Raw genomic sequence first — 14,969 nt, 5'->3', positions numbered from 1 at the left:
ATTTAAGCCTACGGTCCTGAGCTTCGGCCCAACCATTCAACTATATTACCCCACTCACGATCTTTGATAAAGTCGTCAGAGTTCTTAACAGGAATGATTGGTGTATGGGACCTTACATAATGAATATAAACAACATAATATATTTAAACAGAAGGTTTTAAAATATAACGTGATATTAGTTCTGCTGTTTCCTGCGATCAGACTAAGATTAGAATAATTGTAGTACTTTTTAGGACTCTATCTGATCTCAAAATTAATGGAAATATAGGAAAACATATGAAACGGACAACATATGAGGGATAGGAGGGATTTATGAAGGTTAATGGCAGTAATAACTGGACCTCTTTGCAATCCCGGGGTAAGGGGGTGCTACCTGTACGTATAGTCTGCCGAGACTATAAACTGGCGATGCTATTTCACTCCTCGGCTAGTCCTTGGAATGGTTTGGCATGGGGTATAATCAGAGAACCACATAATCTGGTACTACGGGTGGTCAGTTGCCCGCAGGACTTGTTCTGTCTGGTCAGTTGGTTGAGGTTCCTTTGGGATCAACGTAGTGGCTGTGGTTTAAACCCAAATTCGCAGGAAGAGTTAGTGGCGGTTAAAAGACTGATGCACGGTGAAATCTATAATTGAAGAAGTTAACAGATACCCCACAGAAGAGTGACTGTATGACTAAGCGTTGGAAATGAGTTGGTGTTAATTGTATATGATACAGGATGAATGTAGGTGTAAGCAGAACTCATCCGCCCGTATACCTAGAGTGAGTCTGTAGTATGTTGTTCTCTTAAGAGTATGTCGGATAAATTACAAGTGTGCAGGGTTGAATGGTGATGGATAAAAGGTATCTTATTCAAGTGATACCATTGAATTTTCCTTCCTTGTCCAGGTACATTCGAAGTAAACTCTGTTTATACCAGAATTACCACATTGTGTCACCGTGAGTAAGAACAATGTCTCGGCTTATTTGATGGATTAGTACTTCGCTCTACCGGTCACATCTCTAGGAGCTGTTTCCGACTCAACCGAGGCCATCCCATCTGCGAGGTTGTAAACGAAAGTGATATTTTTGCATTTCAGAAGTAAAGCAACGGGGCAGCAATGGTCAGAGATTAGATAGCTCAAGTACTTGAGCAAAGTGCGCGTCTACTGGACCGGAAATTCCATTTTAATTACCACCTGCGTGTAAGAAGCACAATGGGGCGGCGGTGAGTCGTCACAGAAGCTCACCCAGTGGTTTAAAAAGACCACCATGAAATAGGCCAACACGGTAGGTGTTCACGTAAAGCACTTCGACTGGGTTCTAGGCAGAAATGCAAGTAGTCATGGGATCCCCCTTTAACACCAGAATAAAGAGGAAACGATCTTCTATATTTTTTGAGAATGCAGGGACTAGAACGTCACGAAACCAACTGTACATGATACCAAAATTCATGGAATTTCTCGTCCAATGTAGTTCTGCAGATCTTCTAACGACATTGACATATATCAGTGATTTCATGTAAGCCTTTAGAAATTAGTTAAAGGAGCTAAATCGCACGAACAATGCGGCCATTCACAATCACTATTACTGAGATAACTTGCTTTCCAAACTTGTTATTCGAGAGTTGGAAAGTTTCGCTTGCTGTAGGGCACATTATGTAATTTTTGTTGGTGTCAAATATAGCACAAGAGTACTTTTGCAAACAAGTGCCCCAATATAGCAATATAGCAACCAACCTTTGATAATAATAAGTTGAGATGACTAGGAAAAATCATGGATCAAAATGGCCTATTTTCATTACCAAACTTATTATCGAATATTTGTGGAAAAACTTCAGCCATCAGAATTCTAGTTTTGTCTGAACCTTAAGGTGCTTTCAACTGTGGACAGAAAAAGTTAGATCGGAATAACCCCTTTCTTTTTTTCGGTTATAAAAATATGAAAACAGTTATGACACTATAGAATTAAATGGGCGATGCTGTTATTAATTTTTTGGACTACAATCAGAGATTAATTAATATTGATTTGATAAAATTATATTTATTTTCGTTGCTACAAATGTTTAGATTTTCGGTTTTATTTTGAAAATACTTTACTCAGTATCAATTCATAGAGATTTCTCATAGAGATTTAAGATTCTTCTGAAATCAAAAATATTTGGAAATTTTGTAATTTTCATCAAATATGGTCCAATCTTCTCCTTATTTTACAGTTTTTGTAGGGGAGATTCAAAAATCGAATATCTGGTGTAAAGTATTCTCGAAATAAAAGAACTGTAGATTTTTAAACTTTTTTATTTGTTTTTGTTCTACTTATAAACTAATACCTTTTTGTTTATTTAATCATGGCTTTTGTTTTCTACAGAGGAATTTAATATCATTTTGTATTATTTTTTTAATATTTCTTAAACTTTTTTCATCTTAATAAAATATATAGTTTTTTATATTAATTTAAATATGTCTGTATATATAGTATGTATGTATTTCTATAAATATAAATAAATGTTTGATGCTCATAACGATCTGTTGCAAATTTAACAAGTTGCTGAACAATGTGTACGAGCGACAAACACTCGTTAACAATCACAATTTCGAAAGGGGGTCTTTAAGGGATTTTGGGTTGAGATAGAGAGAGAGAGAGAGAGAAAAAAAACACTACTGTATGTATATAAATATGTATGTATGTGCAACATTTAAATAAATTAAGTTGTTAGTGTACTATTATCACGTAAATTGGAGCTTTTACAATAATCCATCACAATATCGGCTCGACAGTCCTCATCGATGCTGGGCAATAAAACAACCGCACCCAAAATAGTAACTAAAGCACCAAATACTACCAAACCTAAAGCAGGTAACTTTTCACGGCTCAATAAGGGATTTGGATCCATTTGTATATAGGCCAAACCGGGCAATATATAAGCCAAAGGTATAGCGGCCATAAGACCCTTTTTATTTTTTTTTTTAGAAAAATCAAGTAATTTAAAATTTTTAATAGAATTTTCCTTGAGGAACATAAAAGTAAAAACTTACATTTAATTCCAATACCGAACCCAAACACTCTGTCATGGGTGATATAACAAAAGCACTAAACACTATGGCCAAGGTAATGTTTCTTGAATACTCATCCACTTCGGCTCCCTTTTCCTGTTTAGGATCTTTTTCATCGGTTAACTCACTGATGGGTTCCTTAAGCACAAAACGATGCACCATGTGTCTTACAATCTATATGAAATTTTTAGTAATATTTGCAATTATTATTGATATTTAAAGAATTTTTTTAATCCACCTACCTCTCGTGATACAAAACATTCAATAGGAAAAGTCAAAAGTATTGATATGGAGAAGAGTACACGTGAAAAATTCATTAGATCATCATTCCAACAGTAGTTTTCCAGTAAATCACCTTAAATATAAGAAAAGAATTATGTTAAATATATAGTAAAGATTAACTTATTGTCTATAGTCCAGTCTAGTATTGTCAAAAGTCCAGATAATAGTCTTGTAAATAGTCCTGACTTTAGACTTGTCTCTAGTCCAGACTTCAGTCTTGTCTCTAGTCCAGACTTTAGGCTTATCTATAGTACAGACTATAGGCTTGACTACAGTGCAGAATATAGACTTGCCTATAGTCCACAATATAGACTTGTCTATAGTTCAGTATACAGATTTGTATATAGTCCATACAATAGACCTAACTATAGTCCAAATTATAGACCTATTTATAGTCCAGACAAAAGTCTTGTCCATAGCCCATACTATAGCCTATACTACAGACTATAGACTATAGACTAGACTATAGACTAGACTATAGACCTGTCTGTAGACTAGTCTACAGTCCATACTATAGTTTATAATCCAGACTATAGTCTTGTTTATAGTCCAGACTATAGTATTGACTACAGTACAGACAATAGTCTTGTCTATAGTCCAGGACTATATGCTTGTCTATAGTCCAAACTATTAGGCTTGTCTATGGTCCTGACTTGCCGATAGTCTTAGTTTAGTCTATAGTCTAGTCTATAGTCTAGTCTATAGTCTAGTCTATAGTTAGTCTATAGTCTAGTTATAGTCTAGTCTTAGTCTGTCTATAGTCTAGTCTATAGTCTAGTCTATAGTCTAGTCTATAGTCTAGTCTATAGTCTAGTCTATAGTCTAGTCTATAGTCTAGTCTATAGTCTAGTCTATAGTCTAGTCTATAGTCTAGTCTATAGTCTAGTCTATAGTCTAGTCTATAGTCTAGTCTATAGTCTAGTCTATAGTCTAGTCTATAGTCTCGTCTAGTCTATAGTCTAGTCTATAGTCTAGTCTATAGTCTAGTCTATAGTCTAGTCTATAGTCTAGTCTATAGTCTAGTCTATAGTCTAGTCTATAGTCTAGTCTATAGTCTAGTCTATAGTCTAGTCTATAGTCTAGTCTATAGTCTAGTCTATAGTCTAGTCTATAGTCTAGTCTATAGTCTAGTCTATCTATAGTCTAATCTATAGTCTAGTCTATAGTCTAGTCTATAGTCTAATCTATAGTCTAATCTATAGTCTAGTCTATAGTCTAGTCTATAGTCTAGTCTATAGTCTAGTCTATAGTCTAGTCTATAGTCTAGTCTATAGTCTAGTCTATAGTCTAGTCTAGTCTATAGTCTAGTCTATAGTCTAGTCTATAGTCTAGTCTATAGTCTAGTCTAGTCTATAGTCTAGTCTATAGTCTAGTCTATAGTCTAGTCTATAGTCTAGTCTATAGTCTAGTCTATAGTCTAGTCTATAGTCTAGTCTATAGTCTAGTCTATAGTCTAGTCTATAGTCTAGTCTATAGTCTAGTCTATAGTCTAGTCTATAGTCTAGTCTATAGTCTAGTCTATAGTCTAGTCTATAGTCTAGTCTATAGTCTAGTCTATAGTCTAGTCTATAGTCTAGTCTATAGTCTAGTCTATAGTCTAGTCTATAGTCTAGTCTATAGTCTAGTCTATAGTCTAGTCTATAGTCTAGTCTATAGTCTAGTCTATAGTCTAGTCTATAGTCTAGTCTATAGTCTAGTCTATAGTCTAGTCTATAGTCTAGTCTATAGTCTAGTCTATAGTCTAGTCTATAGTCTAGTCTATAGAGTAGTCTATAGTCTAGTCTATAGCCTAGTCTATAGTCTAGTCTATAGTCTAATCTATAGTCTAGTCTATAGTCTAGTCTATAGTCTAGTCTATAGTCTAGTCTATAGTCTAGTCTATAGTCTAGTCTATAGAGTAGTCTATAGTCTAGTCTATAGCCTAGTCTATAGTCTAGTCTATAGTCTAATCTATAGTCTAGTCTATAGTCTAGTCTATAGTCTAGTCTATAGTCTAATCTATAGTCTAGTCTATAGTCTAGTCTATAGTCTAGTCTATAGTCTAGTCTATAGTCTAGTCTATAGTCTAGTCTATAGTCTAGTCTATAGTCTAGTCTATAGTCTAGTCTATAGTCTAGTCTATAGTCTAGTCTATAGTCTAGTCTATAGTCTAGTCTATAGTCTAGTCTATAGTCTAGTCTATAGTCTAATCTATAGTCTAATCTATAGTCTAGTCTATAGTCTAGTCTATAGTCTAATCTATAGTCTAGTCTATAGTCTAGTCTATAGTCTAGTCTATAGTCTAGTCTATAGTCTAGTCTATAGTCTAGTCTATAGTCTAGTCTATAGTCTAATCTATAGTCTAGTCTATAGTCTAGTCTATAGTCTAATCTATAGTCTAGTCTATAGTCTAGTCTATAGTCTAGTCTATAGTCTAGTCTATAGTCTAGTCTATAGTTTAGTCTATAGTCTAGTCTATAGTCTAGTCTATAGTCTAGTCTATAGTCTAGTCTATCTAGTCTATAGTCTAGTCTATAGTCTAGTCTATAGTCTAGTCTATAGTCTAGTCTATAGTCTAGTCTATAGTCTAGTCTATAGTCTAGTCTATAGTCTAGTCTATAGTCTAGTCTATAGTCTAGTCTATAGTCTAGTCTATAGTCTAGTCTATAGTCTAGTCTATAGTCTAGTCTATAGTCTAGTCTATAGTCTAGTCTATAGTCTAGTCTATAGTCTAGTCTATAGTCTAGTCTATAGTCTAGTCTATAGTCTAGTCTATAGTCTAGTCTATAGTCTAGTCTATAGGTCTAGTCTATAGTCTAGTCTATAGTCTAGTCCTATAGTCTAGTCTATAGTCTAGTCTATAGTCTAGTCTATAGTCTAGTCTATAGTCAGTCTATAGTCTAGTCTATAGTCTAGTCTATAGTCTAGTCTATAGTCTAGTCTATAGTCTAGTCTATAGTCTAGTCTATAGTCTAGTCTATAGTCTAGTCTATAGTCTAGTCTATAGTCTAGTCTATAGTCTAGTCTATAGTCTAGTCTATAGTCTAGTCTATAGTCTAGTCTATAGTCTAGTCTATAGTCTAGTCTATAGTCTAGTCTATAGTCTAGTCTATAGTCTAGTCTATAGTCTAGTCTATAGTCTAGTCTATAGTCTAGTCTATAGTCTAGTCTATAGTCTAGTCTATAGTCTAGTCTATAGTCTAGTCTATAGTCTAGTCTATAGTCTAGTCTATAGTCTAGTCTATAGTCTAGTCTATAGTCTAGTCTATAGTCTAGTCTATAGTCTAGTCTATAGTCTAGTCTATAGTCTAGTCTATAGTCTAGTCTATAGTCTAGTCTATAGTCTAGTCTATAGTCTAGTCTATAGTCTAGTCTATAGTCTAGTCTATAGTCTAGTCTATAGTCTAGTCTATAGTCTAGTCTATAGTCTAGTCTATAGTCTAGTCTATAGTCTAGTCTATAGTCTAGTCTATAGTCTAGTCTATAGTCTAGTCTATAGTCTAGTCTATAGTCTAGTCTATAGTCTAGTCTATAGTCTAGTCTATAGTCTAGTCTATAGTCTAGTCTATAGTCTAGTCTATAGTCTAGTCTATAGTCTAGTCTATAGTCTAGTCTAGTCTAGTCTATAGTCTAGTCTATAGTCTAGTCTATAGTCTAGTCTATAGTCTAGTCTATAGTCTAGTCTATAGTCTAGTCTATAGTCTAGTCTATAGTCTAGTCTATAGTCTAGTCTATAGTCTAGTCTATAGTCTAGTCTAGTCTAGTCTATAGTCTAGTCTATAGTCTAGTCTATAGTCTAGTCTATAGTCTAGTCTATAGTCTAGTCTATAGTCTAGTCTATAGTCTAGTCTATAGTCTAGTCTATAGTCTAGTCTATAGTCTAGTCTATAGTCTAGTCTATAGTCTAGTCTATAGTCTAGTCTATAGTCTAGTCTATAGTCTAGTCTATAGTCTAGTCTATAGTCTAGTCTATAGTCTAGTCTATAGTCTAGTCTATAGTCTAGTCTATAGTCTAGTCTATAGTCTAGTCTATAGTCTAGTCTATAGTCTAGTCTATAGTCTAGTCTATAGTCTAGTCTATAGTCTAGTCTATAGTTATTCTATAGTCTAGTCTATAGTCTAGTCTATAGTCTAGTCTATAGTCTAGTCTATAGTCTAGTCTATAGTCTAGTCTATAGTCTAGTCTATAGTCTAGTCTATAGTCTAGTCTATAGTCTAGTCTATAGTCTAGTCTATAGTCTAGTCTATAGTCTAGTCTAGTCTAGTCTATAGTCTAGTCTATAGCCTAGTCTATAGTCTAGTCTATAGCCTAGTCCAGGGGTCGACAAACTACGGCTCGCGAGCCAAATGCGGCTCTTTGGATGTGGAGCTGTGGCTCTTTAGTTTCATAAACACTTTCTTATTTTATATACAAATATTTATATATTTTAAAATCTTTCTGAATCGTTTAACGAGCAGTGTTTGTTAAAACTAACAAAACAATTCGCAAACGTTACTACAATATACACAACTTTTCATCTTTATTTAATCGTTTTGTACGTAAGCAAAATAAAGCAAATTCTTTTGGGCGAGAAAGAACGAAAACAAAACAATTAGTTTTCAGTCATTTCCTTGCTTTTATTTACCATTGTGCCATTTGGAATTGGTATTGGATCTCTAGAAATGCAGTTGATCAATTTAAAAAGTAAAGCTTTGGTTATGGAAAATAGTCAAAGTTTAAAAGCCAATTGATAGAGTTAGGTAAAAAGCCAACTAACAAATGAATGTTTAGAGTCGTTTGTGAAACTTTCTAAAGCCATACAAACCTATCTCTCCCACTGAAAAGTTCACTATAAACGAATGGGGCATCATGAGCGCTCCTACGAAGTGCCATAATCATGATCGTACATTTCGAAATTTTCATGTTTTTCGAATTAAAACATATTTTTTGGAAATTGTAAGTATCGTAATTAATTAATTAATTAATAATGTGGAGAGTTTGGATACAGTTAAATACTAGAAACTTGGTCTATTTGAAAACTTCAATATTGGGTGTTGGTTGGTAGTACCAATTCGGAACCCATCTTATTAAATTTGGTACAGATATTTTTGTTTCTATAAATTTGTTTATGACGAATTTCACAACTATGCTGGTATTATTAAGCCTGTTATGAGCGTAAAAGTCATTTTCTGAAGAAGAATTTATATGCGGGTATGATCAACAATGAACTGATCATTAAAACATTTTGGAAAGAGATTTTTCTTCCTATAATACATGTTTGTGTCGAATTGCGTCGCTATACTAATATGTATTATTAAATCAGTTATGAGCGTTAGAGTCATTTTCCGAAGTAGACCTTATAAAAGGGGATTGGTCAACTATGTTCGGATCCTCTTAAAATTTGGTAGAGAAATTTTGTTCTTATAAAACTTGTTTGTGTCAAATTTAGTCGCTTACTGTTATTATTAAGTCACTTAAGAGCGATAGGGTAATTTTCTAGTGGTGATCTTATATGGTGGTAGGATCAATTATGAGTCGATAGTCACCAAATTTGGTAAAGAGATTTTTGTTCTTGTTTGTGTTGAATTTCGTCATAATACAGCTATTATTAAGACAGTTATGAGTGTTAAAATCAAATTTGGAAGATAGATATTGGTTCTTATAAAATTTGTTTATTTTGAATTTCGTTGAAATATTGCTACTGTTAAGTCAATTATGATCGTTAGTCATTTTCTGAAAAGGACCTTATATTGGGGTTGGTAAAATATGGTTCGATGTCCGCAATACATCACAATATAATTTCTGTATGCATAAAAAAACTTTATCTTGATCGCCGCCAAATTAATATATTACTTTATGCTGTATTAGCTGCATCATCAATTTTCGTTATTTTTACATTTCTTGATATACTTCGAAAAGCCCTACTCTAATAAACTTCTATATTTTAAAAAATGTATTCGAATGACACATAAAAATTCAAAAAGTATTTGTAGTCAAAAATCTATAAGAAAGATTCCTTGCAGAATGTCCTGTAGATAATTAAATCAAAAATTATGTTTTTGAAGTGAATTCGTAAAGTATTTCAACTAAATTCAAATCGGGGTTTGTTGGTCAAATAGGCCGAAACATGGAAGTCATAAGGCTTCTTTGTTTTCATAAAGATTTTCGGAAATTGGAATTTTTCTTTGAAAAAATTCTAAAACTGTTAAAATAATCTCTATATTACAAGAATTCGCTAAAAGTGCCATTTTTGTTTTATTTGATGCCAATTTATAACATTTCACAGTTTCGAAGTTAAAAATTTAAAATTTTCATGAATTTTAAGGTAATTTTAGAACATAACCTTTTAGAATTTCTTTGATAGGGACGCTGATTTTAATTATAGGAGTGTAAAATTTAGCAGGAACATGTATTTTGATACGGTGCGTCCAGGGACTGTAAATAACAGTTATTCTGAAATTTTTAACCCAAAAAATCTCTATATTGGAGTCAACGTAGACCTATACTATTATATACCAATGTACTCGTATTGAGTATATGGTGATTTGAAAAAAACGATCTTAGCTCCACAAATAACAGTTATTTTTTAACGGAAAAATAAAAGTCTATAGTCTAGTCTATAGTCTAGTCTATAGTCCAGTCTATAGTCTAGTCTATAGTCTAGTCTATAGTCTAGTCTATTAGTCTAGTCTATAATCTAGTCTATAGTCTAGTCCAGGGGTCGGCAAACTATGGCTCGCGAGCCAAATGCGGCTCTTTGGATGTGGAGCTGGGGCTCTTTAGTTTCATACACACATTTTATTTATTTTATAAAAAAATATTTATATATTTTAAAATCTTTCGGAATCGATTAACGAGCAGTGTTTTAATACTAACAAAACAATTCGCAAAAGTTTCTACAATATACATACACAACTTTTTAACTTTGCTTAATCGTTCTGTACATGAACGAAACAAAAACATATACTTTTTGAGTGAGAAAGAAGGAAAACAAAACAATTAGCTTTTCGCTCATATCCTTGCTTTTACAATCGTACATTTGAGAATAAATCCTCATTGAATCATTTGGAATTGGTATTTGATCTCTAGAAATGCTAAGTTTAAACGCAAGTTGGAAGAGTTAGGTAAAAAGCCAACTAATAAATGAAAATTTAGAGTAATTTTTGAAACTTTAAACAACAAGTTATGATCCAATCTTTCTAAAGCCATACAAACCTATAACTCCCATTGAATTTGTTCCATGTACAAGTTATATTGAAAGAAAATTTTTAATTCTTTAAAGTGTTAATTGAAAACAAAAAAACAAACTCTTACGAAGTGCAATTAAATAAGATGTAGAACATGATCATACATTAGAGTGGGTCGGTCTCTATGGACAAAAAAAAAGTTGTGTCAGTCACTCCCTAGGTTTAAAGATATGTTAATAACATTTCCAAAAAAAAAAAATATTTTTTTGCCACGCCTAGATATACCGCCCTTTTTGTTTTTTATATATTACGCCGCTATTTTAAGTCCGATCGAAACATGTCATATATCAATATTTATGGCTTGACTGTGGCTATATTTCACTCTTAGAAAAATTTTTAATTCGACGTCATATTCTATAAACGATTTCTGATATCTCGGATCCTTCCCCAAAATCTAAAATTGTGGCTATACTGGAATAAAGTACATTGAATTATATGAACTATTAGCTTTTAAAATTCTCACTTTTATGCATAAACACCTATTTTATAGATATTTAAAAATGTTCAAGTATTTATCAACCGTTCTCAGAACAAACAATTAATTTGCCTGGAAAAACAGTCGAAAACATTTTTTTAAATGAATTATATAAAACAGAAATACTTTTATTTTTTCAGTTACAAGCCATTTCATATCCTACTTCCTTTCAAAATAGAAGAAAGTTAACTATGTATATCCTACAGCAATATAGTGGTTTAGATATGTCCGTCCGACTGTAATCAAACTACAAGTCGCAATTTTCCAGATAATTTGATGAAAATAGGCTCAAATATTTCATTTTACCAATGGACGAAGTTGTTTGAAAATGAATTAAATCGGAGCTTGTCCGTTTGGCTTGAAGTTATTTCCGTCTTTAACACTACCATTATGATGAAATTTTGCATATCTAACTCCTATATGAACATAAATCCCTCCACCAAATTTTGATAGGATCGGTCTATAATTGATCCTAGCTCCCATATATACACAGAAAAAACTGAAAATATGTTTCAATTATCAAAATAATTGTATCAAGCAAGTTTTGCACCTATCACCAAAATGATGATATCAATTATCAAATTTGTAAAAAAATTAAAAAAACATACTTTTTTTTCAAATAACGAATTAATCAGAACAATTAATATCGATAATTGAGACAAAATTTAAAATTGATTAATTAATTAATTGTATAAATTAAATATTTAATAAAAATAATATCTAATTTTTTATTAATTTATTAATCAAATGAATTAGTTTGTTTGGTAGAAAATTTATGAAAAACCAATTAAGTTGATGATTAAAACAATCAAATTATTAATTGATTACTCACAATGTTAAGGGAATACTTTACCCTTAAACAATGCGTTGAGCATTTACAAAAAATATCACTTTATTATCAAATTTGAACATATAAAGTGTTTTATAAATTGTCAAGAAACTTGAATATTATATGCCTAAAATCTTATTGACTATTTAAGAATTATAAACATTGTTAGCATAAGAAATCAAAATAAAATATTTAAAAAAAGCTAAAATAGAAAAGTTGGCCAGAAAATTTTTTTCAATCAATTAAAAAAGTAATTGAATCAATTAAAAATTTAATCAAATTTGTAAACTTAGGTTTTAAACAATGAGATAATCAAGACAAATAAAAAATTGTTTAAATTAAAATTAAAGAAAGAGAAAAACATGTTAATTGAAGATAAACTACCGATAATTTTTTCTGTGTAGGCTCTTTCAGAAAATCAGTTTTTCATCAATAAATTGCTTAAAAAGTAATGGACAAATTTCAATATAAGTGCTTTATTAAAAAAGAAATCACATTTTATATATACTCATAACTGGTATCATATGGTCGGCCATTCCCGACTAATATTTTTTATTAGTTTTTATTTCAAGAACTTCTTTTAAAAATATATAACTATTTAAGAAAAGTTAAGATATCATTAAATAAATTTATTGCATTTTATAAAAATTAGCATAAACATTTTTGAAAATTGTTAAAAAAAAACGAAGAAACATGCAAGTAATTGTATGGTAAAAACATGAAATATTTTTATAAAGCAGAACTCTTTCATTTTTCATCAATTTTTATAAAATAAAATGTTTAGTTTTTATGTACCTACGTGATTTTGTTATTAATTAATAAAATTAAATGCTGAATAAAATTATCTTTTTTGTGTTAAGGTAGGGAGCAGAGTGAAATTTTTGTATTGTAAATTAATTTGAAAAAATAGTTTTCGACCATATCCCTAGCAAATTAATTGTTTGTAGTTAAAACTATACAGGTATTTTTAAATACCTGTAAAATAGCTGTTTATGCATAAAACTGAGCATTTTAAAATATAATAGCTCATATAATTAAATATACTTTATTCCAGTATAGCCACATTTTTAGATTTTGGGGAAGGATCCGAGATATCAGAAATCGCGCATAGAATATGATGTCGAATTAAAAAATTGTCTAAGAGTAAAATATAGCTACAATCAAGCCATAAATATTGATATATTATATGTTACGATCGGACTTAAAATGGCGACGTAATATATAAAAAACAAAAAGGGCGGTATTTCTAGGCGTGGCAAAAAAATATTTTTTATATTTTTGGAAATGTTAATAACATATCTTTAATCGTAGGGGGTGACTGACTCAACTTTTTTTTTCGACCCACCCTATCATACATTCCGAAATTTTCGTGTTTTTCGAATTAAAAGATATTTTTTGGAAATTTAAAATATAGTAACTAATTTATGTGGAGAGTTTGGATACAGTTAAATACTAAAAACTTGGTCTATTTGAAAACTTTAAACTTTAATATTTTTTTAAAGAATTTTATATTTTTTGAACGCTTTCTATAAAAAGATGCCAAAAAATTAAAAATTTTTAAATATTGCACGTTTTAATGACAGTGATCTATGAAAGATTGATATATTTTTTGCATAAAATTTTTGGCTATAAATAAATAAGGGACCAGAAAACGTATTATGGACCCATCCTTACAAAATCTGGTAATGAGATTTTGGATCCTATGAAACTTGATTGTGATGATTTTCATCACTATACTTGTATTTTAGACTGTTGTATGTATTTTTGTTCAAATAAACTTGTTTCTGACGAATTTCACCACTATGCTAATATTGCCTGTTTTGAGCGTTAAAGCGTGGGGATCTAATATGGGGATAGGATCAATTATGAGCCGATCATCACCAAATTTGGTAAAGTGATTTTTATTCCTGTTTGTGTTGAATTTCATCATAATACTGCTATTATTAAGCCAGTTCTGATTGTTAAATTAAAATTTGGAAGATAGATTTTTGTTCTTATACAACTTGTTCTCATACAACTTGTTTATCTCGAATTTCGTCGCTATACTGCTACTGTTAAGTCAATAATGATCGTTAGAATATTTTTTTAAAAGGGCCTTATATTGGGGTTGGTCAATTATGGTTCGATGTCCGCAATATATCACATAAAAAAACTTGTGCAAAATTTTATCTCGCTGCCTAATTAATATACATAACTATGACACTGTATTATGGCAAATGCCTTTTAAATGATATCACTGTCGCCCCACTCTAATAAACTTTTATATCTTTATATAACAAGTGTTAAAAACGCATTCGAGTGACCCACAAAAATTCATTTGTAATGTTTTAATAAACAAATATTTTGTGGCTCTTTTAAAACACATGTTTTGTAAACTGTAAGTTTTGGCTCTTCCGACTCAAAAGTTTGCCGACCCCTGGTCTAGTCTATAGTCTAGTCTATAGTCTAGTCTATAGTCTAGTCTATAGTCTAGTCTATAGTCTAGTCTATAGTCTAGTCTATAGTCTAGTCTATAGTCTAGTCTATAGTCTAGTCTATAGTCTAGTCTATAGTCTAGTCTATAGTCTAGTCTATAGTCTAGTCTATAGTCTAGTCTATAGTCTAGTCTATAGTCCAGTCTATAGTCTAGTCTATTAGTCTAGTCTATAGTCTAGTCTATAGTCTAGTCTATAGTCTAGTCTATAGTCTAGTCTATAGTCTAGTCTATAGTCTAGTCTATAGTCTAGTCTATAGTCTAGTCTAGTCTATAGTCTAGTCTATAGTCTAGTCTATAGTCTAGTCTATAGTCTAGTCTATAGTCTGGACTAGACAAGACTATAGGCTTATCTATAATTCAAACTATAGACTTTTATCGTTATAAACACAAGAACATAATTTTAAAATCACTTCTTACTATATATAATGATAAAGGGTTTAAAAATCCTCCCAGATTTAAACTACATTCTTCTTCGCTAGGAAAATTCTTGAGTAGTTTAACAAATAACGCTAAAATTTCTCAAATTAAACACACATTTCAAATTGCCACTACTTTTCAAACAAAACTCCCTGAAGAAATGTAATTTCATTAACAAAACAAAATTAAATACATGAAACTGAATTTTATATTTAATATTTCTTTTGAAAAAAAAAACAACAACAACAATA

The 14,969-nt window shown here is 31.2% G+C and overlaps 1 protein-coding gene across 1 annotated transcript in view; it reads right to left on the bottom strand.

Moving 5' to 3' along the window:
- Nucleotides 1-2,212: 2,212 nt before the first annotated feature.
- LOC119608597 (putative sodium-coupled neutral amino acid transporter 11) overlaps nucleotides 2,213-14,969 on the bottom strand; it is a gene marked incomplete at its 5' end in the record, with an annotated part of 18,796 nt that continues 6,039 nt past the window's right edge. Inside the window, 3 exons of the mRNA XM_037963062.1 lie at nucleotides 2,213-2,930; nucleotides 3,016-3,207; nucleotides 3,276-3,388. Of these exons, the coding sequence (XP_037818990.1) occupies nucleotides 2,685-2,930; nucleotides 3,016-3,207; nucleotides 3,276-3,388 (551 nt within the window). The remainder of the gene's footprint in view (nucleotides 2,931-3,015; nucleotides 3,208-3,275; nucleotides 3,389-14,969) is intronic.

The sequence above is a fragment of the Lucilia sericata genome, unplaced genomic scaffold (assembly GCF_015586225.1).
Source record: "Lucilia sericata isolate MDLA Ls3-8-SP2 unplaced genomic scaffold, ASM1558622v1 Contig000854F_arrow, whole genome shotgun sequence".
NCBI lineage: Eukaryota > Metazoa > Arthropoda > Insecta > Diptera > Calliphoridae > Lucilia > Lucilia sericata.
This window is presented reverse-complemented; position numbering and strand designations above follow the sequence as displayed.